Source organism: Molothrus ater, chromosome 4 (genome assembly GCF_012460135.2).
Source record: "Molothrus ater isolate BHLD 08-10-18 breed brown headed cowbird chromosome 4, BPBGC_Mater_1.1, whole genome shotgun sequence".
NCBI classification, from domain to species: Eukaryota; Metazoa; Chordata; class Aves; order Passeriformes; family Icteridae; genus Molothrus; species Molothrus ater.
In genome coordinates, this window is record NC_050481.2 from 4,984,528 (window position 1) to 5,012,018 (window position 27,491).

Genomic DNA, 27,491 nt, shown 5'->3' on the forward strand with positions numbered 1-27,491 from the left:
TTGGTCATTAAGTCACAACAATTCACAGGTTAGATAAACAATCTCCAACCACATTCCAAAGCAGCAAAACACAGGAGAAGCAAATGAGATAATATTGTTTCCCTTTTTCTCTGACGCTTCTCAGCTTCCCAGGAGAGAAATCCTGGTGAAGGTATTTTTCAGAAAATATGGTGGCGACATCCCTGTTTCCCAAGGACTATGGAAAGCTTAAATCCAAACATTTTAGAGTTAAATTTTATCTTTGCAAAGCATCCATGTTCTCTTCAGTGTCTTGAATTCCTCTTGCTTTGCTCATTTTAGGAAGCTTCAAACAGCATAGGTGATGTGTAACTGCAGAAGTATTTCAGCTGCATACACCCATTCCTTACAACCTCAGAAACTTTTCCTTTCATCTGCCATTACAATCTCTCCCCATGTTTGCAGAAAGTGGGTAATAATCTCTGAAGGTGAAATTGGAGAGAGGAACAATGTAGATGTGAATTCTTGGACTGTGCTTTTGGCAAAGGTTGCACAGTAAAAAAAAATTTTACAGCTTCTTCGTCCAGGCTGTACTGTGTCATGAGAACATTTCTTCACTGTAATGACATTGTTACTGGAAGTTCTCTGAAATTTAATAAAAGGCAATATCTGGACTGGATTCCAGGCCTATGTATAAAGCCTGTGTGTATTAAGGACACAATTAGGACAAAAAATGTGATTATAGAACTTAGACCCATAGGCTTGCTCGTTGCCACAGTGGCAGAAGGTCAATGGGATAATTGCACTTTGGAATGAAGTACTGGATTAATCAGAGGCAGACATGAAGACTGGTATTTGGGAGTATGTGACAAATAAAAGAAACTTTGAGGTGGCTTCACAGGGTTCCTTCAGGCATTCCTATGGGACTAGTTTTGGAGTTTGGCTGATTAGATATGTTGTTATTGCCAAAAAACCAGGCAAGACTTTCTCACAACAGTCCTGTTTCCTTTCCATTGAATTGTACAGTGTTTCTGACTAGCCCTAAAAAATTGCTGTTGTCTTTTAAATATATTTCCAGATGGAATTCCTGACAGGAAAAATCAGCAGAACTAATGGATATGCCTTTAAAATAAATTTAATTCCAGTGAGTTAATTTTTCATTTCCACAGAGTATGACTTGATGAATAGCATAAAGGAAATTGGTGTGTGATACTATAATCCCATCTTCACTGTGGAAAAGGTACAGCAAAGAAAGAATTGGATATAAATTGAGAAGAAATTTTAGGGTCTGCTTGGAGGCAATTGTGGTTTTGCCAGTATGAAAGGAAAATGTGACATTACAGCCAATGTGTTGGCTGCCCATTTAATTCACTGTTGGAGGGTTTTCCTGTTACCAGCCAATATTCAGGTTTGCAGAAGGTGTAGCAAGGATATATGAGGAGCGTGGCTGAAGCTTCTGTTAACTTCAGAAACTGTGCAACTTGGTGTTGTAAAACTGCAAATAACGTGGATTTCTTTTTGGGTTCTGGCCTGCAAAGGATTGACTGACATTCACTCTTCTACTGGGGCACACTCTTCTCCTCCTTTGTGGTATTTGAACGTTTACTTTTAGCTGAGCCAGTTTTTAAAGCTATTTCTATTTAGTTGGTGGGCAGGCAGAAGTGGGGATCAACAATAAGTATTTGGACCAAATAAAAATCAGTTGCACTGTAATTTGGTGAGAGAGATTGGGATCCTTTCAGAATTTACTAAGAAAATGTGTCACATCTGTAGTTTTTTCTGTTAAAGAAGTTTTGGAGTGTGGTGTGAAATATACATTGACCAGTATTAATTTGTTTGCAGTGAGTTTGTATCTGTTTTCACATAGAATTTTCATTCAGTGAAAAATTCTTCTGAATCTGCCTGACAAATAGGTTTAGCTCTCATGTCAGCAAAGTGTTCTCAATAACTGGAAGCAGGCTTGCTGCAGTGGCCTTATCCTGATGATGCTCTTTTTTGGGTGTGCAGTACAGATGGGAGTTGTGCAAGCAGCTCCTGAGCCAAAAATAGTGATGACATGGAAGAGAGAGTCCAGTCTTTCTTACCCACTGACATCCTGAGGCTGCCAGTGGTGAATAATCTAGCACTCTTAAGAATGAGAAAAGGAGGAGGGGTGTTTGTTCTGGTCCTCTTTGTTCTTTCACTTCTGGTGGCAACTTATTTATGAAAACCGAATAGCCGTGCCTGCATCTGCTGCAGCTTGTGCTCTGGGCCCTTCTGTATTCCCAGATTCTGTAGTAGCACAATGTGCTAGGGATTTTTCCCCTTTGCTCAGATTCTCAGCTTTCATTAATTTAAAAAAAAAAAAAAAAAAAGGAAGAAAAAAAGGTTTTGCCTCTTGTGGCTACAGAGACAACCTCAAAAATAAGAACCAAATGTGAGATGATGCCTGGCTGAGTCTGCGGTCACCCTCCACAGTGAGCAAATGCCAAATGAGTTAAAAAAGGAGAGGGACAGATAACTGCCTTCTCTTCATATGCTCTGTCACCAACTGCCACATGCTGCCTGCTTGCTTTTCCTAATGGCTTTTCCCCTAAATTTAACAATTTTGTCTTGCACCCATAGTTATCCACGTTGTCTCCCACATCATCATTTGTTAACATTTGGCTCCAAGTGTGGGCACTCAAGCAGCTACATCAACACAGCCTTTCCAACATGAAAGTGGCACAGAGCATAAAATGTGCCACAAAAAATTACTTTTTTTTTTCATTTTTAGCTAATGAGCTAATTCTAATGCTTTTTCTACAATGAGACTAAAACTTGAAAGCATAGGAGTCATGCTTTTCAAAACCTGTTTTGAAAATCCCTCACAGTAGTTGGAGAATTTGAGGCATTTTAAAATCAGGCAATTTGACAAAAATAAGTTGGAGTGAACAGCAGATAATTTCTCATTAACAGCATAAAGGTAAATAGGAAAAAGTGCATATGTACAAATGGTTTTAAAAGGCTTCTTTTTTTAATAGGCATTTACCTAATTTCTTCTTTTTTTTGCTAGACACATAAATCAAGTATCTGTGGCATGTGGCTTGATTATACCACTCAGTTCAACACTGACATTCTTCTGAAGAATTCCTTGTCATGCATGAGGCAGCACAACCTATGCAGGGTCACATCTCAGGGAACCATAGTTCTCATGAAGTTAATGGCAAATACCAGAAAGATACTGGAAAATTCAATAAAAAACTGAAAGTAGCGGTGAAGGGGTTCAGTTTAACCTCAGAGGCAGCTTTTAAGGTCCATTCACTCACTTGTCCATAGGCAGGAACTGACAATGTCATCCATTTTTCACTCATCCTTTTATTTGTCATTCAGTTCGAGACAGACAGGAACTTTTAGGAGTTGGTATTTATCTGAATTTGTTCTTGATGGGAAATCTCAGGAACATGTTTTTTCTCATGTTTCTGCTGTTTAAATGTCTGAATAGATGCAGAGGGTTGTTTTCCTTACAGCCTTTCCAAAAAAAAAAAAATTTAAAATTGGCAAAATTGTGAAAATTTTAGAGAAATGCAGTAAAAAATCACAGTGCAGCTTCTCTCAGAAACCTCTCTGTCTGGTGATTAGAGCTACTAAGGTAATTCTGTTGCTGAATCCCCAAAGCAAATCAGTTGTCAGATTTGAAGCTGAACCTTTCTGCCATTCCAGAAAATAAATGGCATGAGACTACTTCAGGAGAGATTGCTTCCAAAATAAAAAAATCTAAGTTGTCCTCTAATTTTTCATTGTAGGTGGGAATTTATTTGGGTGATTTCATGTTTCTTTGAAGTCTTTATGGGAGTTGGATTCTTACTGTAAAAGATAAACTATATATTTATGTGGTTGTAAAATTTACTTTTATAATATTGAAGCTTTGAAAAGGTTTATTTCTTGTTTAAGTTTGGGGTTTGGGAAGAAAAATTCTTTAGAATGCTTGGGAAAATATAGGGAGCTTTTAATTACCGTGTCCTTTCTTTTCATTACCACTTTGAAAGCATTGTACTAGGGAATTTCATATTTCCTTGTAAAAAGTTGTGTGTGAACTTGGAGTTTAATTGCCTTGTAATTAAAGAGGGAAGACTAAATTGTTTTAAATGGACTATTACCTGTAGATCTAATTCAGTAAACTTCTGTGCAGTGACACGGACCAGTGAGAGCAGCAGATTTCAGCCTCAGTGTCTCGTAGCACCTGCAGAAGAGGCAGAGAAATTTGTAATGCACAATATACTGCAAATGCACTGAAAGCTAAGTGTGCTGCCTGAGTCTCCAGGTGCCCTTTACTCTGCTGGATAAGTTATTCTCTTTGAGCAGGTGTGCCTAAATGGCCACAGAAGTACCTAATTCAGTACGGGTTTAGATCAGCAGCATAAATTATTAATGCCAAATTACTGCCATGTTTGTAATAATTTGGATTTCTCTAAAGCTTACAATTCAGTTAAATACATCAAAATGCATTTTAAACTTCAGTTACGTGCTTATGTAAATCCATTTAAAGATATGAAAGTGGAAGGATATTTTTAAGTATTGAAACTTGCTAGTTAATAGCTTTTTTCCTATTAAAGTATGAAAAGGTTGACATGCTATAAAAGTATTTATAACCAAGATAATTTTTCCCCCTTTTGAATGGCCCTAGGTCTTGCCAAGGAATACATTTGGAACAGATTTGTTTACAGAACTGCCAGAAATGTAATAAATTAGAACAATCCATATTGGAGCTCCCATTGGGTTGAAAGTGATGTGTTGTAAGAAAAATTTTAACAATGCAAGAAGCATGGTCATGGGACTGCAAGTTCTGTCTACTGTAACTTCTGTTTTGCTGAGCTTAAGTAGTTCATGGGAATGCATCTGAAACAAAATGAGCTTTCTCTTAGTATTTTGGTACTTCTTGTCCATGAAAGTGACTTATTGTATGGAGCAGGGTTGAAAAGCAAGTTTGCAGGAGCTTTGTTTGGAAATGTAAAATGACTTCATTTAAGCAGATATTTGGGGAGAAAAAAACATAGCTTTGTTTTCCTTCTTCAAGCTAGCAACAAAAAATTCAGACTTTAAAAAATTCAGTTCTATCTATAAGGCTTCTTTTGAATTATTTGCTTATTATGGTATGGCCTGATGCAGTGGTTAAAATTAATATCCTGTTTCATGTCCAAAAGTCTGCTACAATGGCAGTTTGTTAATCCCAGCCCTTAAAGGGTGTTTTATCCCTGGGATGTGTGAAGGTCTGTATGAGTGTAGTGTGCTTCTTGCTGTCCAAGCTTAATTTCAGATACAATATATAGGATCTCATTAACAAAGAATGTAGGGAAATACTGCAGAAAAAGGGAAAAAAAGCAATTTTTGGCTTCCATTAACATGTAGCCAATCAAATAGTTTAAAACTGCTCTGAAGCCTTCTGAAATTTATTTGCCTGTCTGAAGTGCTTAGATATTTGGTGTATCTCAGGTAAAGAACAGATCAGGGTAATATTTTTAGCTCTAGTATGGAATAAAGTAATCAGATCATCTTGGAATGTTTTATGTTGGAAGAGGCCTTAAAGATCATCTCACTCCAACCCCTTACCATGGGCAAGGACACCTTCCAGGTTATTCAAAGCCCCATCCAACCTGGCCTTGAACACTTCCAGGGATGGAGCATCCACAGCTTCTCTGGGTACTGATACATCATTTAAAGGGAAAAAACAAATGCCAAACATACAAACCATTCCTTTTTTACTTTTTTTGTTTGGAGGGCTTAGGGGTTTTTTTGTTTACTTTCCCACCCATTTTGGGAAGCAAAATGAAAATTTTCTTTCAAAGAATGCTTGCATAGGCATGAGTGTTTTGTTTTTGAAGCAGAGATACAGAGACTGAGACAGAGGCGCTTAAACAGTTATCACTGCAAGTTTTCCTGGGAAGGCTGGGAGTCAGGGGAGGTGATGTGTAATCATTAGTCAGGCAACACTGAACATCAGCTGAAATCTCAGGATTGCTGTTGTGCCAGTCCATCGGGGGTTTTCTCATTGCAGGGAAATGAAATCCACTGCTCAAAAAACAAACCATGGAAAAATAAAAATAGCTTACGTTTGCAGGTATATATTGGGAGGCAGGATGTGGGCATGGGATTAATGTGAGATGTTGGGGATTTTGTGAGCAGGGTCACTTAGGTCTAAAGACATAGAGAATGATTTTGCAGATCTCCCTGCCTGTTCTTGTTGAGCCAAGAGACGGGGACAGATCTGTGTGAGGCGAAGCAGGGCAGTTCAGGGGAAGGTGAATGAGCAGGATGGCTGTGTTTGCTCCAGATTGAGCAAAACAGAGCTGTTCCCTCTGCACACATGAGCCAGGCAGAGGGACACTTGTCCCTAATTACAGCTCCTTGGATGCATGTGACTGTGCACCAAGCAATGGCTTTGGTGTTACTTTTTCACTTCTGTGTCTTCCAAAGGATCGTGACCTAGAAACAGCCTTTCGCTTCAAGTGGGAGCGTGGGATCTGCACAATCACAGGGCACTGTCTGCTCTTACTCAGCAAAGTTTTTTATTTGGGTTATGTGCAAGAATTAAGGGCTTCACAAAGTTACATAGAGAATATTTTATTAAAATACATAGTAAAGCAATGAATTATGCCATCCTACAAGTCAGGTAAGGACATTACTTGAATTTGTGGCACGTTATGGTGGATAAAGCTGTTTCTGTGTTTCCTTTTAGAGCCAAAAAAAAAAAAAAAGAAGCCTCTGGAATGGAGAAAATAATCTTTCTTGTTTCTGGCCTTTTGTTTATAAAATCTTCAAGTAGTCAATCTCACTTGTGTAGTCTTATCCTCTGAACTGACTGTGCAAAAGTGTCCTCTCCAGTGATTTAATTTCATGGAGAAGCATGATTTTGTTTTAGGTATTCTATTGGTTCAGTCCTGTTTGTAGTGCTTCCATAATTACTAAGGGAGGCAGATATATTTTAGTAACACTTCCATAGTTGGCCTCTCTGTTCTCATCTGTGGTGTTTGTACAGTGCACATGTAGACTAAACAATTAACAGGGTGACCTTAACGGGACGTTCAGAACCTCTGCTGAAGCCACTGGGCAGCAAAAACCACAGCTCTGTTACCAGCCTGAATTTGCTGTCAGAGACTGAGCAGTGTGATCCACAGAGCGTTTAAATACAATAAAAACATAGATCCACAAGCAGCATCCTACAGAGGCTCTCTTAAAACGATTTTTTTTCTGTGGAGATGGGGCTAGAATTGAATGGAACACATCGATCTATGGTTTCTTTTCCTTCAGTATAATTTAGAGATTAGTAACTTAGCTTTGGTTTGAAGAGCAGTTGGTTTTGTGCCTGACTAGCTGAGCTGGCTGTAAGGAAGGGATGACAAGCTGTCCCTGGAGAGGTGAGGTGCAGTTCTGGCCTGAAACGCGGTCACTGGAGCCGCTGCCTCCGTGACCTCTGTGGTTTTCCCGTAACTTCCGCAAGGGCAGCGTTCGAACACGCGGTGTGTCATTAATGAAGGAGGGCAGGTCCTCATCAAGTGCTTACCTTGGCCCTACCAGAGCAAATGTTTGAGATGGCAGAGGCAGCCCTGTATCCACACAGCTCTGCCTGGGCTCGGCCCCATTCCCGAGAGTCCTAAGGCAGCGCAGGGAACTTCCCTGCGCGTGCTGCTGGGAACGGTGTCCCTTTCCTTGAGTGGGGAGGGGACAGACACATTCTGTGTGCATGAAATAATGTCCCTTTTTCCTCGAAGAGTAAAGAGGCTGGAAAAACAGAGATATGACTACGAGCGAACCTATGTCTTTATACAATGAGTCACCTACCTGAGAACCGGGGTGTTTATCTAGAACTCAGTCCTCACTTGGAAAAAGTAGGTAATTTCAGTGTGCAGAGTCTAAAGATGTGTAAAACTATTTTTGATTGTCTCTCCTGTATCATAAAAGCTTTTAAAAGAGACTGTGGTGGTCAAGTTAGTAATTTATATGCATTTTATCATGCATATGCAGCAGGTGTGAATACCCTCTTCTGTAATTAAATATACATAATAATTGTCTTAAGCTAAATAGCTGAAAATTACTTAGAATTCCATTGTTAACCACACTGGAGAAGGGATTACTCCTTTAATAATATAATAATACTTAATAATCTTATTTCAGTTGCAGTTTTGATGGTTTTGCTTAGGTGTTTAGTATTGTCCAAGGCAGACACACAATGCCTAATTCAGAGTGGTTTTCAATATTATTTTCGTTAATAGCACCTATTTTTTTTTATAATAGATGACAATAACAGTGCATCTAATTATCAAACTTTTCTGCTATTATAATTAATTTATATTCACTGTGTTTACAGGGGAAAATATTTTATTGTGGTTGTTCCCCACCCAAAAATGTCTTGGCTTTTATTTACTCTTCTTTGAACATTGAGTTAAGCAGAGCTGGATCAGAAATAATTACAACTTTCTCTCCTCTCAACAGGTTTTCGAAAAATAAGTCTGGATGACCTCCGAAAGGCTTACATTGTGAAAGATGTGCAGCAATATATTCTGCATCGTTTGGACCAGGAAGAAGCCCTGAGGCAACACCTCACAAAGGAAACAGCAGAAATGCTGAATCAGCTTCACATCAAAAGCAGCGGTTGCTTTTTGTATCTGGAGCGTGTCCTAGATGGAGTTGTGGAGAATTTTATCATGTTGCGGGAGATCCGTGATATTCCAGGAACATTAAATGGCCTCTACCTTTGGCTCTGTCAGAGACTTTTTGTGAGAAAACAGTTTGCAAAGGTCCAGCCCATCCTTAATGTAATTCTTGCAGCCTGCAGGCCCTTGACCACCCCAGAATTGTATCACGCGGTGTGGACCAAAAACATGACGATGACAATGGAGGACTTTCAACGCAAATTGGATGTCCTGTCCAAAGTGCTTATTGATGGCCTTGGAAATACAAAAATCTTGTTTCATTACAGTTTTGCAGAGTGGTTGCTGGATGTAAAGCACTGCACACAGAAATACTTGTGTAATGCCGCAGAGGGACACAGAATGCTGGCCATGAGTTACACCTGCCGAGCAAAGGATTTAACGCCCTTAGAAGCTCAAGAGTTTGCATTGCATCTCATTAATTCTAATTTGCAGTTGGAAACTTCAGAGCTGGCTTTGTGGATGATCTGGAATGGCACACCTGTCAAAGACTCCCTGTCAACCTTAATTCCTAAAGAGCAAGAGGTGCTACAGCTGCTGGTAAAGGCCGGTGCTCACGTCAACAGCGAAGACGACCGCACGTCTTGCATCGTCCGTCAGGCCCTGGAGAGGGAGGACTCCATCCGCACCTTGCTGGACAACGGCGCGTCCGTGAACCAGTGCGATTCCAACGGGAGAACGCTGCTGGCCAACGCGGCCTACAGCGGCAACCTCGACGTGGTCAACCTGCTGGTGTCCAGGGGGGCTGACCTGGAGATCGAAGACGCCCACGGGCAGACGGCGCTGACCTTGGCTTCCCGGCAGGGCCACACCAAGGTGGTCAACTGCCTCATTGGCTGCGGGGCCAACGTCAACCACACAGACCACGACGGCTGGACGGCGCTGCGCTCGGCCGCCTGGGGAGGGCACACAGAGGTGGTGTCCGCGCTCCTCTACGCCGGGGTCAAGGTGGACTGTGCCGACGCTGACAGCCGGACGGCGCTGAGGGCGGCGGCGTGGGGAGGGCATGAGGACATCGTGCTGAACCTGCTCCAGCACGGGGCCGAAGTGAATAAAGCCGACAACGAGGGCAGGACGGCTCTGATCGCGGCTGCGTACATGGGGCACAAGGAGATCGTGGAGCACCTGCTGGACCACGGCGCGGAGGTGAACCATGAGGACGTGGACGGGAGGACGGCGCTGTCCGTGGCCGCGCTCTGCGTGCCGGCCAGCAAGGGCCACGCCTCGGTGGTCAGCCTCCTCATCGACCGCGGGGCTGAAGTCGACCACTGCGACAAGGATGGCATGACTCCACTGCTGGTGGCCGCCTATGAGGGACACGTGGATGTGGTTGATCTGCTCCTGGAAGGAGGAGCTGATGTTGATCACACAGACAACAACGGCCGGACGCCGCTTCTGGCAGCAGCCTCCATGGGCCACGCCTCAGTGGTGAATACTCTCTTGTTTTGGGGTGCAGCTGTTGACAGCATCGACAGTGAAGGTAGAACAGTCCTGAGCATAGCATCTGCGCAGGGCAATGTTGAGGTAGTACGGACTCTGCTGGACAGGGGGCTAGATGAAAATCACAGAGATGATGCAGGCTGGACACCTTTGCACATGGCAGCTTTTGAAGGTCACAGGTTGATCTGTGAAGCTCTTATAGAACAAGGTGCTAGAACAAATGAAATTGATAATGATGGACGGATACCTTTCATATTAGCTGCGCAGGAAGGTCACTATGATTGTGTGCAGATGTTACTGGAAAATAAATCCAACATTGATCAGAGAGGCTATGATGGGAGAAACGCTCTCCGGGTTGCTGCCTTAGAAGGTCACAGAGATATAGTCGAGCTACTGCTCAGCCATGGAGCAGATGTGAACTACAAAGATGCTGATGGCCGGCCGACACTTTATATCCTAGCATTAGAAAACCAGCTTACAATGGCTGAGTATTTTTTAGAAAATGGTGCAAACGTCGAAGCCAGCGATGCTGAAGGAAGAACAGCACTCCATGTTTCCTGCTGGCAGGGCCATGTGGAGATGGTGCAGGTGCTGATAACGTACCATGCTGACGTGAATGCTGCAGACAACGAGAAGAGATCTGCTTTGCAGTCTGCTGCATGGCAAGGCCACGTGAAGGTCGTGCAGCTTCTCATCGAGCATGGGGCTCTGGTCGACCACACTTGTAATCAAGGTGCTACTGGACTCTGCATTGCAGCCCAAGAGGGGCACATTGATGTTGTCCAGATATTACTGGAGCATGGTGCTGATCCCAATCACGCTGACCAATTTGGGCGCACTGCTATGCGGGTTGCAGCCAAAAATGGACACTCCCAGATTATCAAATTACTGGAAAAATATGGTGCATCGACTCTGAATGGTTGTACTCCATCTCCAGTCCACACAATGGAGCAGAAGCCCTTACAATCAGTCTCCTCTAAAATGCAGTCCTTAACCATGAAGTCAAATAGTTCAGGGGAGTACTGGAGGAGACGTGCAGCCTGGGATGCGGGGATTATCCAATGGGCCTGCACACGCCTTCAGTTCTCCTTCGGAGTCTCCCGATTCTACTGTTGACCGTCAGAAGTCATCTTTATCAAATAATTCCCTGAAAAGCTCCAAAAATTCCTCTCTCCGCACCACGTCCTCGACGGCCACCGCTCAGACGGTGCCCATCGATAGTTTCCACAGCCTGTCCTTCACGGAGCAAATCCAGCAGCATTCCCTGCCACGCAGCAGAAGCAGGCAGTCCATTGTCTCCCCTTCTTCCACAACTCATTCCCTGAGTCAAAATCACAATTCACCCAGCAGCGAGTTTGAATGGAGCCAAGTGAAACCTAGCTTGAAATCAACTAAAGCGAACAAAGGGGGCAAAACAGACAACTCCAGCAAGTCTGGGTCAGCTGGAAAAAAAATAAAGCAGAGTAGTTCCTCCCAACCCAAAGTGCTAGAGTATGAAATGACTCAGTTTGATAAACGAGTACCTATTGCCAAATCTGGCACAAGCATGCCACTGAAATCAATGCCTCCAGAGCCACAGTGCAAGATTTTGGTCCCTCCGGCTCAGCAAGAAGTTGGTCGATCTCAGCAGCAGTTCCTGATTCACCAACAGAGTGGGGAGCAGAAGAAGAGAAACGGCATTATGACAAATCCAAATTACCATCTTCAGAGCAATCAGGTTTTTCTTGGCAGGGTTTCTGTCCCACGAACAGTGCAGGACAGAGGGCATCAGGATGTGTTGGAAGGCTATCCCCCCGCAGAGACAGAACTCAGCCTTAAGCAAGCCTTAAAACTTCAGATTGAAGGTAGCGACCCAAGCTTCAACTACAAGAAGGAAACACCATTGTAAAAGGTAACTTACCTAGTCACAAAGGAACCAAATGCCTGCATTTCATTTAAAATGTGCTAAGATTACATTTTATTATCATTTACCATCATAATTGCTTACGTGATGGATGTTAAAATCTTTACCTGTCAAGTATTTCCTTTGCTGTCATTTAAAAGCACCAGCCATAGAGGAATTGGATCACTGTCATGTTGTCTGTTGAATTCAGTTGCTCAAATTGTGCCCCACTGTCTTTGATAAGTGAGTTTCACGTGGCAACGATTTGGAATTTGATTTTCATATGTAAGGACAGATGAGAATTTCAGTTCTTCATATTTTCAGATACAGTCTTTATTTCATTATTTACAAAAATGCTCCTCAGTTTCTGAAGGTTCTTATAAGTAATAGGCAACCATTTCTCTGAATGTGGATTTCAAGGGTGAAGCATAAGTATAAAATAATATTCTAAAGTTCTGATTTTATATTTCTGTTACTGTAAAGGTAATCCTCCCATAAAAGTGGTGGCTTTTCTTAGTGCAAGAATATAATCTATGTTATAGTACCACTTTTCTGACCATTCTGTTGTTCTTAATCAGTGGGGGTCATTTAGATATCTCATCTCCTCTCCAATACTGAATTTTAAGCTGAAAAAGTAATTATAAGTCTCCTTTTCAGACATAAATTGTCAGTGAGTCAGCTAAAATAGTTCTATTTTTCTCTCTCTTCCTGTTGAGGTGTATGATTTTTAGGGCATTTGGAATGTGTTAATGTTTTCTATTGGAATTTCAGAGAAGCAGAATAAGAGGCTTGCCCACCTCTTATTGCTTGCTCACTTATTTTTGAAAACCTTTTTTTGTGCATGAATGCGGCATTTTGGACAGCTCAGGCTGCTGCTCCTTAGAACAAGAATGTTCTTGCCAGTTCTGACTCAGTTCTGCTGCAGGTCATCAGAGACAGAGTGTTTCTAGGACAGTTGCAGGTGGTGCAGAATCCACACATGGAAGGTCTTCAGCTGTCAAAAACACGTAAACAGGCATTTTCCCAAAATGTCCTGGAAATAATTGATTTTAATGGAATATATCTGTAGACGTGGCTGAGGTCCCTGGAGAATTGCAGAGCTATAGAATATTGTGCAGGACCCTGTTGGGCTGGCATTTTGGTTCAATTAAAATGTTTGGAACAATACAGTGTTTCAGAAACACCTGCACTAGAGCCTGCACATTTGTAAAATGCAAATTTTACCAAAGGGTCAGATGAGCTGTGAGGCAGGACAGCAGGAACAGTCATAGAGAGGAATCATCAGGTGGGAGAGAAAAGTCCTTAAGTCTTCATAAAAGTTACAAGGACTTCAGATTCCCACAGTAGTACATCTTGCCCAAACAGGATTAGAATTTATTTGTAATTTTTCCTGCTTCTGTAAAGCTTTAAAACGTGTAATTAAGGATTGTATTTCCTAACTCTTACGTGCCTCCACCTGATGTTCACTGCTTGCTTTCATGTTATACTTTTATTGTAAATCCATTGCATGGTTCTGATGTAGAATGTATTCATCTGACCTGACCTGTCATCAAAAAACTGGTTTGGGTGAATTTTTCCATCTTCCTTTATTTTAAAATATAATCAGCATATAAAGAAATCTGAACATTCCACATATAATACTAAAATTTGGCTTTGCTTTGTCTGGAACAAATGGTGTGTTACTGAAAATTCAGGGTTTCTCTCAGTGAAGTTCTTGGTTTTGCAGATGGCTAAAAAATGAGGTGTGGATAACCAAATGGTTCCTTTTGCTTTTCTCGTGACACTTTCCAGGGCGTCACTTTAAAGATGGGAGTTTAGAACAATTCTGTGTGGATTATGAATTGCTTGGCACAGGCTGTAATTTACCTCCTCTTTTGCTGAATCTCAAGCAGAAAAATGGGTAATTTCCCTGACTGGTGGATAAATGAGTCACCTGTGGGAAATCACATCAGAAATACTCCATGGGAGCACCACAGGAATGGCTTTTCTTTCCTGGCTGCTGCTTCCCAGCCTTTCCAGGAAGCTCTCCTGTTGCGGGGACTCTGTAGGAGCTTGGGTTGGCAGAGGGCACAGGGAATCAATCACAGGACTGGGGTTAGGCAGGAAGCACTTTTCCTCATCAGGTTGTTATTGTGTGCTTTTGACTTTAATTAGGGGGGATTGATACATCTCCATTTCTGACAGTGCTGTTTGTGTTACAGACTATTTCAAAGCTCAGTGTTTTTATTTTGTACTTCCAGGCCAATTCCATGATGCTGTGAACAGAAGCGCTTCTGCTCCCGATGATTTATCAGCTGGCTGGGATGAAAGCAAACAGTGCTTGTTTAGTCCACCTAGAAATTCAAGAATGTGATTCCTACAGTTCAGTTACCTTAATTACTGTAACGTGCCTACATTTTCAGGCTGCCTTCTCAGTATAACCCTCTGTGCTTCGAAATTTTATTTTGTGTACTTTGTATTTAATACACAGAATGAGCACTTTTTTTAATTGCAGAAAGATATATGCTGTATTTCCCTGACCACAGCTGAAAATGGTAAGAACCAGGAATTCCGATTTCCTATTCCAGATCGCTTGGTAGAGGTGCATGTGCCACAGTGAACTGTGTTATGGAAAAGGCAGTGCTTTTTTTGTATTTATTTTTCTGTGGCTAACGAAAACAAGCAACGAGTTTGTCACATTTGCATTGTTGTCATGTATTGTCAGTTCCCCGTGTACTTCAAAAGGTTCCCTCCAGAATTACAAGTCTTGTAACAGTATTTTATAAATACTGTACTTGTGTGTTCTGTCTGTGTAATTGCTGTTCAGTGGTGGCAAAGAAGTCGGACTGCAACCACCTGCAGTGTCTTTGGGATTTTTAAGAGGCAAAAATCTACTCTCTGGTACTATAGCACCAAATCTGGATGGCAGACTGGGACCACTGAATGCAATAGGCAAATTTTGGACACTTGGTCTTCAATAGGCTTTGTTATTGCTACGGTGATGAGGTAACTAATGTGGGTATGTCTGAGGTGCTAAAAGGTCTGATCCTGCTTTCTTGTATATCTCTACACATTAGAAACAGCTCTTTCTCTTTTCCAAGGTAAAGGACTATTTTTGGGAATGTCAGTAAAGCAAACCATGGAAAATAGAGACCCTTTGTGAGCGAGGCTGAGAGGATACCCAGCAGGAGTGCAGTGGAAAAGCACAGCGACAGCGTTGCCTGGGGAGTACAGAGGTGGCTGAGTTAGCCCTGTCCTGAGACAATAACTCCTTAAAGCACAAACTTGCATGAATGTGGTTACTGCTTCACGGGGATTAGGTAGAGCCAGCGTGTCTCTGTACCTGGAGCACGGTGAATCAGCAGTCAGGAGAGCCCATCCATGGATAGGGGAAAGCTGGTTTCCTGCTCTTACAGCAGAGGTGTTTTACTGGTGTGAAAGAGAGCAAAGTCAAGGGCACTGGTGTGAAAGTGAGCAGTGTGAGTTTTCCCTTTGAATGTGCACATCTTACTTGCACAGTTCTGCAAGTGATAAAACAAAACAAGTGGGTTCTATTCTCCTACAAATGCAAGCTATATTCTACTATATTCAGCATTACACAGCCTTGCTCTTTAGAAAATAAGCCTATTTTTGTATGCAAGTGTTTCTTCTAAAGGCTTGGGTTTCATCTTTTTCATACTCTAATTCTGATCATTCCAGAAATAAGATGATGGAGAGCTGAGGTTATTTTTCATAGATGAATAATTAGATCCTTAAACTTTGATGAATGGCCCCTGGATGTAGATGTAGTGCATATTCTGAGGCACTGAAGGGCTCCATGTCTGGTCATTATGATCAACTGTCATCAGAATACTTTTTTGCTTTTAAATCTTGCACCTCCATTCTTATTTGCTTTTCCCTAAATGTCAAAAAAGCATCTTTTATAGTCAGGCATTCAGCATATAGTAAAATTAGATGTTAGAAGCTGACACACGGCAATATGGATTATTCTGAATGTTTCATGTATTGAATTTCTTGTCCCCGTGGGACAATTATAAAATAAACATAACAGAAGTCTGGCAGAATGGCCATAAGAGGGTTAGTGGTTTAGAAAAGAGGAAGTACCAAAATGGTCTCAGCAAACTTGTTCCAAACCTCAAGAGCAGCACATTTGCAATACTGTGCAAGAATACGACTTTCCTTAGTGATTAGATGTATGTTTTGTTCTGTGGAAAGGGATCCCTGAATGCCAACATTTTTTCTACTGACCTTGACTGTCATTGGGATTATATTTATTTAATTTTATTGTGTTGTTATTAGTTGCACCTTGTGGACAGAGGACGTAAAAATATGGCCAATTTCACAAGGGGCCACAACTTACAGATAGTCTGGTGGGTTTTGTGTGAATAATATTTACATTTGAAACAGTCACTGGGGAAACCCTCTCTCCAAATCAGCAGAAAGTAGACCTGTCAAAAATGTTTTCAGAATGACAATTCTGCCACATTTGAATATCCCTTTGGAACAGGGCATGAATTGCTTTAAATCATCTATTTTCTCAGATGGTCTGTGTAATTCCACATTGCTGTTGAGTGTGATTTTTAGCATCACCATTTGTGAGGGGTTTGTGTGCCAAGCAAATTTGCTGTTCCCCCATTGTTCCCTCTGCCCTGCCCTTCCCATCTGTAAATGGAGTGGAGGTGAGCAGAGAGGTGCAGCTGTGACTCAGCACAGCTCCTTCTGCCAGGGCAGCAGTTCTCACCACCCAAAAAAACTGAATAAAACAGCAATCCTGTTTCTCTTCATCCCATTTCGCTGGTCCTTCCAAGGTCATCTCCACAAGACATCCAAAATTCTTGATGGGAGAGCTGGGGAAAAAGACTGTTTTGTGGACATGGATATCAATACTGTGTGCATGTGGAAAAACTCATCTGGAGAGAAATGCATTAAGAGATACCGAGGCACAATTGATGCATTTTTGTCTTCTCTGTGATCAGTATTGAAAACATTACCATTTCTTTAAAACTAAAAAGGTGTTTTCCCTCCTCAGTTACTCTGCTATGCAAATGTCTGTTATGCTTAATATTCCCCATCTGAACTCCTCAGTTAACTTGGTTTGCAGATAGACTGTTTTTTCCTGGAGTGGGTTGTAAATAGCCTTTAATGTACATTGAATGAATTTCACATTGTAAAATTTTTATTTTATTCCTTGTATTATATTAAGCGAAAATCCCTGTGTATATTAAAGTGCATAATAAATATATTTGCTTTTCAGCAGACATCTAACTGTTTTAATTTTTCTACCTCATTTCCTGGGACATTTCAGGAAAAGGTTATTAAACTTGATTAACTTTCATGTAGTACTAAGTGAAGCGTGATGTGTGTTTCCAGCAAGCAGCCCAGGCTAGCCAACCTCAGACCCTGGCATTAATTCCTGTGGCTTTGAGCATATGCAGGAGAGATTTGCTGCATGTCCTTCTCTTTAAAGTGACCATTATGTACTGTAAATACCACAAGGGCCAATAAATTAACTATTTCAGTTGCTGTAAGTTCTTGACAAGTTCAAATGGGTTTTGTTAATTATTGCCTTGATGAGTGTTTCTCTACAGTGTTTTCAGCTTAAGCAAAAGCTCTCTTACTGAGGGTGGCTACTCATTTTTCTTGAATGTGTTACTAGAAAAGGTAGGGGAGAGAAGTTTTCTGGTCCTTGCAATAATAATACCCTTTGTGATCTTGTCTCACTTCTTCAGATCGTAGAGCCACCATGATTTCTCTGCAGAGGCTTTTTGAGTGTGCAGGAGGAGTTTGGCTGTGCCTTCTGCAAATGATGCTTCAGGTTTCTCCCCCAGGTATTCTGGTTCACACAGCTCGACTGGTTCCTGAGATTAGGTGAATGGCAAAATTGTCATTGTCTGCTGACTTGTTTTCTGTGGATTTCTGTTGTTTCTCACAGCAATTTTTGACCCTCTTTTGTTAAGTTTTCAGTCTGAAACACAAAGTATGAGATGCTTTAATTCAGTGGCTATTTTTATTGAAGCAAAGAATTTTCACTTAATTAATCTTTGAATAAGTTTTATTATGTCCCAGAGACAGACATTTTCTTCAGATAAGCACTGTAATAATATTTAAATAAAATTACTCAACACCTATTTTATATTTTAAATCTCTTATTCTGTGGAATATACACAGTCCCATTAAATAATGCTTCACCTCCTCTGTGAGATCCCTGCTACAATTTGGCTTGTGTATTACATGTATTTTCCACAAGAAAGCTGAGATTGTTTGGCAAAGCAAACTAAAGCCTTTCAGTTGGAGGCCCTTGGGGAGACAGCAATGAGAGTTTGGCCTTGATCTAAATCCTAATCATCTTGTGCTACAAAGAGTCACAGAAACAGGGTATGGGACTCCATATCCTATTGGCAAAAGAGTCCAAATGTGTATGTAGATAATATAAACAGATTGACCTTTAGAATTACAATGTAATTTGCTGCTTGCCAGGACAGAATAAGGCATTGGGGTCTGGTTGTTGGTTTTGGTTTTTTATTTCCCCCAATAACTTTTTTAATGTAACAACTTTTAAGCCTGCATCTCTTAGTGGAAAAGTTGTTTTGAAATATTAAGATAAGTAATAAAATTCTCTCCTCTTAGAGTTAAGGCTGTGAGCAGAGCTATTGTGTGTTTATGTCTTGGTGAACATTAGGCAATCTCAGAGAGAGACTTTAAAACTCAAAACTTTATCCATAAATGACAGAGTGTACCTTTATTATGATTTATTCTGTCATTTTCCATTATGCTGGCTATCTGGTTCACATTGTGTTTTCCCCAAGAATAAAGCCCTCCAGTCTTGCTCCAGCTTTAATCATAGTGTTGTTGATAGTTCTGTTGCTCTCACAAAAGGTGTTACTATTCGCCAGTAAATCCCAAAGCGCTACACAGAAAACACAGGAGAAATACTGAGATGAGGATGCATTTGCTCTGTCAGTCACTGAACAGGCTCAAAACAACGTCAGGAAAAGCCCCTGGGCCTCTCCCAGCACTAGGCAATTCTGCTGCCTTGAATAACCTGTTGTCTGGCATTAACTCATCTCCTGCTTTTTTTCTTTTTTTTTTTTTTCCTGTTGCTTTTTTTAGTTGCTTTTTGTGCATTTGCAGTGCAGCTCGCTGGAGGCTGTCCATGCAGCTGGGTGCTGCCAGCTCCAGCTCCTGGCTGGCTGCTGGAGCTGTGGGAGAGGAGTCAGCTCCACTCTGGAGGCTGCTCTGCCAGCAGATTCCTGCCTGCTTGGGCTGGGGACCAGGGATCACCTCACTGCATCTGGCCCGTGCTGAGCAGCGTGGCACAGGGGGACAGCCTGCCAAGCTCTCGCTGGACTTGCGCTCATTTTTCCTACTGCAATCAGAGCTTTCAGAAAAAAAATATAAATAGAAAAAAACCAGGCTTAGCCAGGAACCTTGTTGACAGGTGAGAGCTCTGTGAGAGGCAGTACTGAGCATGCATCCAAGCCTTTGTGTCCTGGTGCCAGTTTTCTGCTAATGTAACACTCTGAATTGAAGGGGAGATAAAGCAGGCTGAATGTTTCTGTCTGTGCTAACATTTCACATCTCCCCTGTGCCCTGGTTGGCTGTCAGCCTGCTGACGAATTAATGGGGATGCCTGCTTCTGAAGGCTGTCATTTGATGGTATTCATGGTGTGGAGAGACAAGAGCCTTCTACAGGCACAGTGCTCAAAGCAGAGAAGCTTTTCAGAAGCTGAGGAGTTGCATACTCTCCCTTCCATCTGGACTTCTCCCTACAGGAGCAGGAGCAAAAAGCACGTGGACCACTGATGTACAAGGTTTAGTTGCATGAGAAAAAAGCAGGGAGGAAAGGTTCATGTCATCTCTGAAGCCTTCAAAATGCAGCTCACTCTTTGCCACGCCTAAAATCTTCACTGCTAAAGCAAATCTTGAGATGATTAGAGGGTGCATAATCAAGAGTCCTCATTTGGCTGCCAGAGCTGTTCACTGCAGACCCAGAGCGAGGCAGAAGCGCATTTGCTCTGACTCTGTTGCAGTGTTGGCCCTGGTAACACCATGGTTAATTCGCTCTGCTTGTGCTGAGGCTTCCCACAAGAGCACTGGATGGAGTTGGTTTTGAAATGCTTTTGCTAATTACTTTTTATAACATGTGAAATTAATGAACAATTATTCACAGACATTCCTATTTACATGGGGTCGAGACTTCAGCAGTTCCAATCCACTTCCATAGCAGTATTTGAAGAGTGTGGTTCCCTTCACCTGAGGAAAGGTAGCAAAATCTGTGCCTAAATTGATACTAAAGTGCTTTTTGGCTCACGCTGCTGGCTCATTTACATGCAGCCTATTTTCTAAAAAGGGTAAGTCTTTCCTCTTTGCCAGGATGGGATGATGGATTTAAGAACAGCCATTTCAGGACACACCAGAAATTCATCCAGCCCTGCAATCTGTCATTAGCAATGACCAATATGTGAATACAAAAGTACAACAACAGGGTAAATTTTCAATGATTTATTTCCTCTGAATGTTCTCAAGCTGTTTGCGGTTCTGGGATTTCCCAACTCAGAGACAGTGTTTTTATCATTAATATTTCCTGTGTCAATCAGTGCTAACTAAACCAGGAATAAGTGGCTGAGGTTGAATAAGTGCACTGTAATTTATAAATAATATTTGTTCTTTAAGAGTAAGACCACTGGACAATCAGCTACTGAACACAAGTTTTAAGCTGTGAGTAGATTGATACCTGGTCTCTATATGTCCAAAGGAATTTGGTCTGCAGTGAATGTGGAGCAGTTCATATGAGCATTTTACAATGCAGAAAGTGAAGATACTATTTGAAGCATAAGGATTTCCTTGCCTCTGCTGCAAACCTGTTTTGCAGCGAACTAGAAGGAGCATTTCTGTGCCCCAGATCCGTGTAGGGAAGTTGGTTGATCTTTTTGCATGGAGACAAGACGATCCCAAGAACATCAAAATTATTCTTCCCTTATTAACATGAACAAACTTGAATACTGATTCACCACCTCTCCAGCTCTTAGCCAAAGCCATCAGATGCTGGTAATGGGGAATGCACACTCTCAAAAATGAGTGTTTTCCAGATTAACAGTGGGCACAAAGGGGAGCACAGGGGCAGGAGCATATTTCCATGGTACTGCTCGGCTGTGCAGCACAGCAGGAACCAGGTGAAAAAGAAAATTACTGCAGCAGATGTACTCCCTCTGTGTTTCCTAAGCTCCCAGGTTGTCAAGCCGTACCCCCAGGATAAAGCGCTTTCCCTGCAGAAATAATGACTGTGTTTGCCTTTTCAATCTGTTTTCATTTAACTCTGGGATTTTCACAGATCACATGGACAGTGACTAGAAGGTGCCAAGTAGTGTCGAGCTGCTTTAAACTTGATATTCCCCACACTCCTAATCTACTCCTTCAGGAACAAAACAGGTTTCCACAACTTAGGTAACGCCAGGGTCCGAGTATTCCTTGGCTCCTCCAGTTTTCCCACTCTGGCAGCACCGCTAGGCTGTGGGCACCGTGCCTCACATGGAAAAGCCAGTCTCAGTTAAATCTGCTCTGTTCTCATTTAGGCATCCTAATTATCAGGGGGTGGGGCAGTGCTGAGCGTGGAGATGGACAGACAGAGGAGGGATGTGGAAAAGAGGCTTGGTCTGTACATGTGTGTTTGTTACATCCCAGGGGGAAGCATGGAATGCCTGTCTGAGCAGCCAGCTCCACGGTGGGCAGCACTGGCTAACCAGAGAGCTGCCCTTCAGGATCAAGTGAGAGGTGACACTCGGAATCAAAGCCTTCAAAAACACACCAGGGTTGTGTCAATATAGGACACGAAACAACACGAGCGCACACACCGCTGCTCTCAAGGTGAAGAAAAGGGAAGTTTATTTTCTGACTCTAACATTTATAGTTTTCTAAAAGTGACAGTGGATTGGAGGGTGACAGTGCCACCTCTCCAATGACACTGGACAAACCAACAGTCTATCAAATTTCTCTTCTATAAAAGCATGCAAAACAATAAGTTATTTACAGAAAGTGTATGAGAAAATTTGCTACAAGAATGTAAACATCAAAAGACTTAGAAAATCTTAAAAAATCAAAGCAACACAGGGGTGTGTCATTTTTGGCACATCAGAGGAGGGGCTGTCAGTGCAAGAGCCAAACTAGAAAGGTGTCCTTGGGCTGGATACAGTACGGGATGTGAGGCATGGGAGTTTTACCTTGGGAGAAGAGAGCATTGCTCTTCTGCCCAAGAGGTTGCTACACAAGAGGCCCTGCGACGTTAAGGTGTGATCTGATGATCAAGTTAGGGACAGAATGTCTTCATCCTCCTCCTAATGTAGTCTGGGCTGTCCCCTGCTTGGGAACAGCTGGTGGGAGGACTTTGGATATCAGGGCGCTGCCGTAGCCCCAGGGTGGAAAGCAGGCTCGCACAGCGTGGTGACCCCTCCCTTAGGAGGAGGAGGACTCTAATCCAGGCATCTATTAGTTTGGAATTACATAAGGCTATTTGAGTGTGTTTCTTCCCTTCTGGGGACGTTTGCAGTCGGGGTCTGTTGTGCAATTAAGGGCAGCAGTAGCTGGTTGTGTGCAGCTCTGCTGGGGCTGCGGTGTGGTCGCTGCATCCAGGGCTGGAGCTTTCCTATGGGGATAACTCCAGCCACCGCCCGGAATGCCGGCTGCCAGCAGGCTTGGCTCCCCTGGGAACGAGCTGAGGGCTATTCAAAGAGCTTGAATCTCTCTCCAAACATGAAATGCAGCCAGGTTATGACACACAGCTCATCCTCTGTTAGTTGAGATTAATCAGGGAGTCTCCAGGTACACTCCCTCTGCCATCAGCGCTGCGGGATGTGCGTGGGAATGCCGAGCTCACACATCCACACAGAGCAGCAGGATTACTGGCCCCAGGGCAGCGCTGGCTTTTCCTGACCTGTGCTGGCTCCTACAGGGCACATTCATGCGGGCAGGAGGAGGTGGTTAGAGCCAGCACAGCATCCTCGGAGGCAGCGCCAAGTGGAGAGACCCAGCGTGTCTCAGCCCAGGGCTGCCATCAGCACAGAGCCCATCTCCACCTTCTTGGCAGGATTCCCCCTCCAGCACCAGGTACAGAACAACATCTCTGCTCATTTTCCATAACCTCTTTAATCCCCAAATAACTGTTCAAACTGAAGTTTACTGTGTAGTGAGAATTGGTTTAGTTTAAAGTAATCCAAACCGAGCATGATGGAATAAATACTGCTTCACTCACTGTTACTATTTCATCTGGCAGTGGGTGAACGGCTGACTAAAAGCGGAAAGCTACTTCACACAGCAAGAATTTCCATATTGCTTTTAAAAATTAGTTAAATAAAATGAAAGAAAGCAACCCTGAGTCCCTTTCCTCCCAGCAGACTGCAGCATCTCAGAAAGAACAATGCAATATCATGTATGAAAATGCAGGCACAACTCCCAAATGCTTTCCCTATCTCTGTTTTTATTGCTTCAATAACAGCTTATGAAACATTAGTGAAAAAAGACTCAAAGCATGAGTCTGCAAAGAGGCAGAAAACAATAAAATAAATCCCACGAGAACAACTGTCACTGTCCTTCAGCATTCCATTGTTCAGTGCAAAGGACCAGAATGTCAGTCATTTATCACTTATTGATCACTTTAACAGTAGGCATTAGTATAAGAGTTCTGTGGCTGAAATTCCACTGAAAGAACAGTGTTTTATTGCCCAGTTCAAAACCCATGAAAAAATACTTCCAGAAACATTTATGATTGCATTTAATCTGTGACAAATCACAGCAGAATACGGTTTGGCCAGTCCTTGGCTTTAAGCAGATGCAGAGGGATCCAGGCTTCTCCATTGTACAAGAAAATGACTCACATATTCCTCTTTCATCCTAGGGGACAGATCAAAAACTGATTGCAGGCTTTCTTGCCACTATTCTTTTTTTGCTCTTGGACCAGTCCTGCGCTCAAGCTGGGTTTAAGGAAAATAAAAGATGTTTATGTCTAAGAGATTAAATATGCTTTGGCTGTAGCCATGAGTTAGTCCCAGCTGTGGCACTGTGCTAAACTTGTGCTGTATCTCAATCCTGAGGCATGGTGACAGGGAAAAACCTTGAGCATTTGCCCCATCCCATTTTTATGCTGTTTTTCCTCCACTAGCTTTGCAGACTTTCATAACCACAAGACACTGGAGATTGTGCTGGCAAATTGCAATACAGATTTAAAACATATCTATATATACACTCTCTTTTCAAAATCCTTACATCCAGTGGAAGTTTGGCCCCGTGAAATGATGTTTATAGTACAGTATTTTGATGACTATAAATGCTGTTGAGACTCGGAGCCCAATACAGCTGCAGTCATTACAGACCCAGAGAAATTGTTTTCAGGCTCGTGCCAACAATTTGTGATTAATTTCTTTGTTGTGGTGCAAGCTGGTTTCTGAACACGTTCCCCATTAGCTCTGTGAGCAGCCTGTGCAGTCACTGGCACGCTCCACAGGGCTCATCCATCCTCCCTTCCACATCACTGCCTGCAAAATGCAGTGAGCAAAGCTCTGCCTGCCTTCCTTCCCTCTATCTTTACATCCAAACTAGAAACTGCTTCTTTTTTAACTCCCCTGAGGAGGCATTTGAGACGAGCAAAGATGAGGGTACTGCTGTTTTTTATAGCAATTACATATATAATTATATACATAATATATACATTTTTATTATACATTGCTATATATATGAAAATAGCAGCAATTCATCTAAATTGAAACTCTTCTGTGGAAAGAAGACTCAGAGTCAGCTCCAATTTTAATTTTCTGCGAAGTTGGAAATCACTGAAGCGTTTCCTTTTGTGATTTTGTTACTTCAGCTTTTTTAAGTAAAACTTACAGAAATAAAAGGCAGGCATAAAAATGGGGACCTTGAGATGAGCAGGCAGCATTTTTCAGCTGATTTGGTGCACGTTCTCCCCTTTAGATCTCTGGGTCAGGGTGGCTTTTGGGTGTTGAGCCTGAAGTCTTTATACGCAAAATTTTAATCTTCACCCAGCTTTAATTCTCCAGTCTTTTCCCTATATCATCTTGTAAATCTGCCATGTGCCAGGTTTTTTAAAGTGTAGGGTTTTACCTGCTTTTGTCTTGTTTTATTCATCAAAAACACTCGGAAGTATGAGCAAGCATATTCCAGTCTCTTGTTGCTCGGCTTCCTGGCTTTCCTCTGGCTGCCATCCATCAGGGACATGGGAAGAGGCACAGACATGACTTGGCTTTGTGGGGAGCAGCGGTGAGGCTTAAAAGCAGGTGAGATGGCACCAAGGAGCATGGGGGAGGAAGCTCATTTCCTCCTCTGGCATATTTTTCCCTTGATTTAATCATTCCAAGCACCCTATGGATCTAAAACCTGAGCACGGGCGTCTTATCTGCTGAGGTGTAACATTTCAGAGATTCTGCTCAGAATAAACCAAATGAGGCATGTGTGCTTTCACAGAACAGATTAATTTGTATTTTTGGAGTATTTTTGGTCCAACTGAGGGGAGTCGGGTTCATGGTCATAAAAAACACATAGGCCTGGAATCTGGTGTGTCCAACAGGCAGGGATCATAAATCCTGATGCCTTGTCCAGGAAAAAAGCTACAAGGGGAGGTCATACATATGTAAGGGAGAGGTTTTCAGGATGAGGATGGTGAAACAGGTTGCCCAGAGAGGTGGTGGAGGCCTCATCCCTGGAAACATTCAAGGCTTTGTTAGATGGGGCCCTGAGCAACCTGAGCTAATTGAGGATTCTCCTCTCATTGCAGGGGGCTTGGTCCTTTCCAACCCACACCATGCTGTGATTCTTTCATCTCAAATTGCCCAGAAAACCCACCAGGTTTATAATCCTCAGGTATAACCATATTTCCTTTACATCTAGAGTAGCTTCATTGAAGTCAACTTTAGGTTGGTGCAGCTGGAGCCATCAGGGGTGAGGAACAGAAAGGTAATCTCTATTTGTAGGAAAATGTTATGGTGAACTGTGCTGAGCTGATTAATAAGAACAGAAATAATGCCTTTGTTCCTCCATAAGAGTGGATAATGATGTTTATTTACTCACAGCAAACTGTCTGGAGCTGACTACAGGAGATGAAGTAGCTGCTGTGTAATCTCCCTCTCCATGGGTCAGGACTTACATTCCTCTGTCTTAAAACCTCCATCAATAGCAGCTTCTGAACAGTTAACAAGCCTGGTAGAAGATCACACAAATTTGGCATCTAAGGCAGCTTTAATCAGCCTGAAAGTCATGTTGTACAGAGCTTCTGGTGCTGTTATTTACTGCACTACAGTCATTCCTCTCTTCCTTAGAGGCACAGCTCTGCCTAAAGTCATATCACCTACTGCTGTGATCAGATTTCACAAGTTAAGCAGAGTCACACCAGATCTGTAGGTGATATAAAAAATCCCTTAAAAATACATCTAGTGCTGCAGGCAAAGGCATCTGATGGATGCTGGATGCCTGTGCTGCTTCTTGGGGGTCTCTCAAGAAGAATTAAAATATATTTTTTGCACACAGCATGACTGCAATATGTAGGAAGAAGGGTGCAGGAAATGCTCCTTCTCTTTTCTGTCTTTTTAATTCCTTTCTACTTTTGTCCTCCTGTTGTCCCCATGCCCTGTGAATGAAAACCTTCTCCTGAGATGCTCTGTAACCTCACCTAGGGGACAGGGTTTGTGGTGATGCCTCCCCAGAACTGATAAGGTGCCTCTCTACCTCCTTGGTGGTGCTTCTTCATTCCTCACCACCAGCTTTTTGACAGACAGAAATGTCATTACTGAACCAAACCTAGTTGCTAATGATGTTGTTGTTGTTGTTGTTGTTGTTGTTGTTATTATTTCAGTTAGGGGAACAGAAGTGTCTTTCTTCCCAGCAGAAGGAATCTAGCAGAGGTTCCTTGAGTACTCAGGACCTGCAGAAAATGATAGTTCACATCCTCCTGTATCCTTCTTTTATTAAAGCAGGTGTTAAAGCTAATTATATAGACCCCAGGGCAATTGCTGGCTCCATTCAGACACAATGAGTGTTAATGAGAACGATGCCTTTTTTTTTTAATTCACCATAAAACAAGGCCTGTTGCCTCCAGCTCTCTACTGCATAAACCCTGGCATGTATTTTTATATCTTTCCATTTGGTTTAACATTGTCTTGCAGAGAGTGTTTGACTATAACCTTTAATTTGAGGAGATGCTGCTGCACACTGTAATTAAGGCAGCCAGTTGGGTGTTGGGATTTTAATTTTTTTTTATTATTTAAAAAAAAGGTAATAAATTATCATCAGAATCTTTTTAGAGTAGGAGACCTCCTCCTTGTTAAGGTGTTTAGAAAGGATGTCTCCTAGAGCTTTTTTCCTTGAGAAAATAACCTTCTTTTTAAATACATTAAGTATATCAAGGTATTCTACAGATTGTGTTCTTAAATGTGACTTCTTAAGGTTTTGCTGATGTAACAAAAACAAAACTGGGAAGTGTTTTGATTGTAGCTGAGCTCAAATTTCATTTTGAAGAGGAAAAAAGCCTTTTAATTATTTCTGAAATAATTGCTTGTGATAATACA

At 42.2% G+C, this 27,491-nt stretch overlaps 1 protein-coding gene across 1 annotated transcript in view; it reads left to right on the plus strand.

Annotated features, from left to right (window-relative positions):
* The window catches only part of ANKRD50 (ankyrin repeat domain containing 50), a 39,134-nt gene extending 21,951 nt beyond the window's left edge, over positions 1-17,183 (plus strand). The window contains 3 exon segments of the mRNA XM_036382028.2: positions 8,407-11,080; positions 11,082-11,955; positions 14,187-17,183. Coding sequence (XP_036237921.1) covers positions 8,407-11,080; positions 11,082-11,952 — 3,545 coding nt within the window. The 3' untranslated portion in view covers positions 11,953-11,955; positions 14,187-17,183.
* Positions 17,184-27,491: the final 10,308 nt, after the last annotated feature.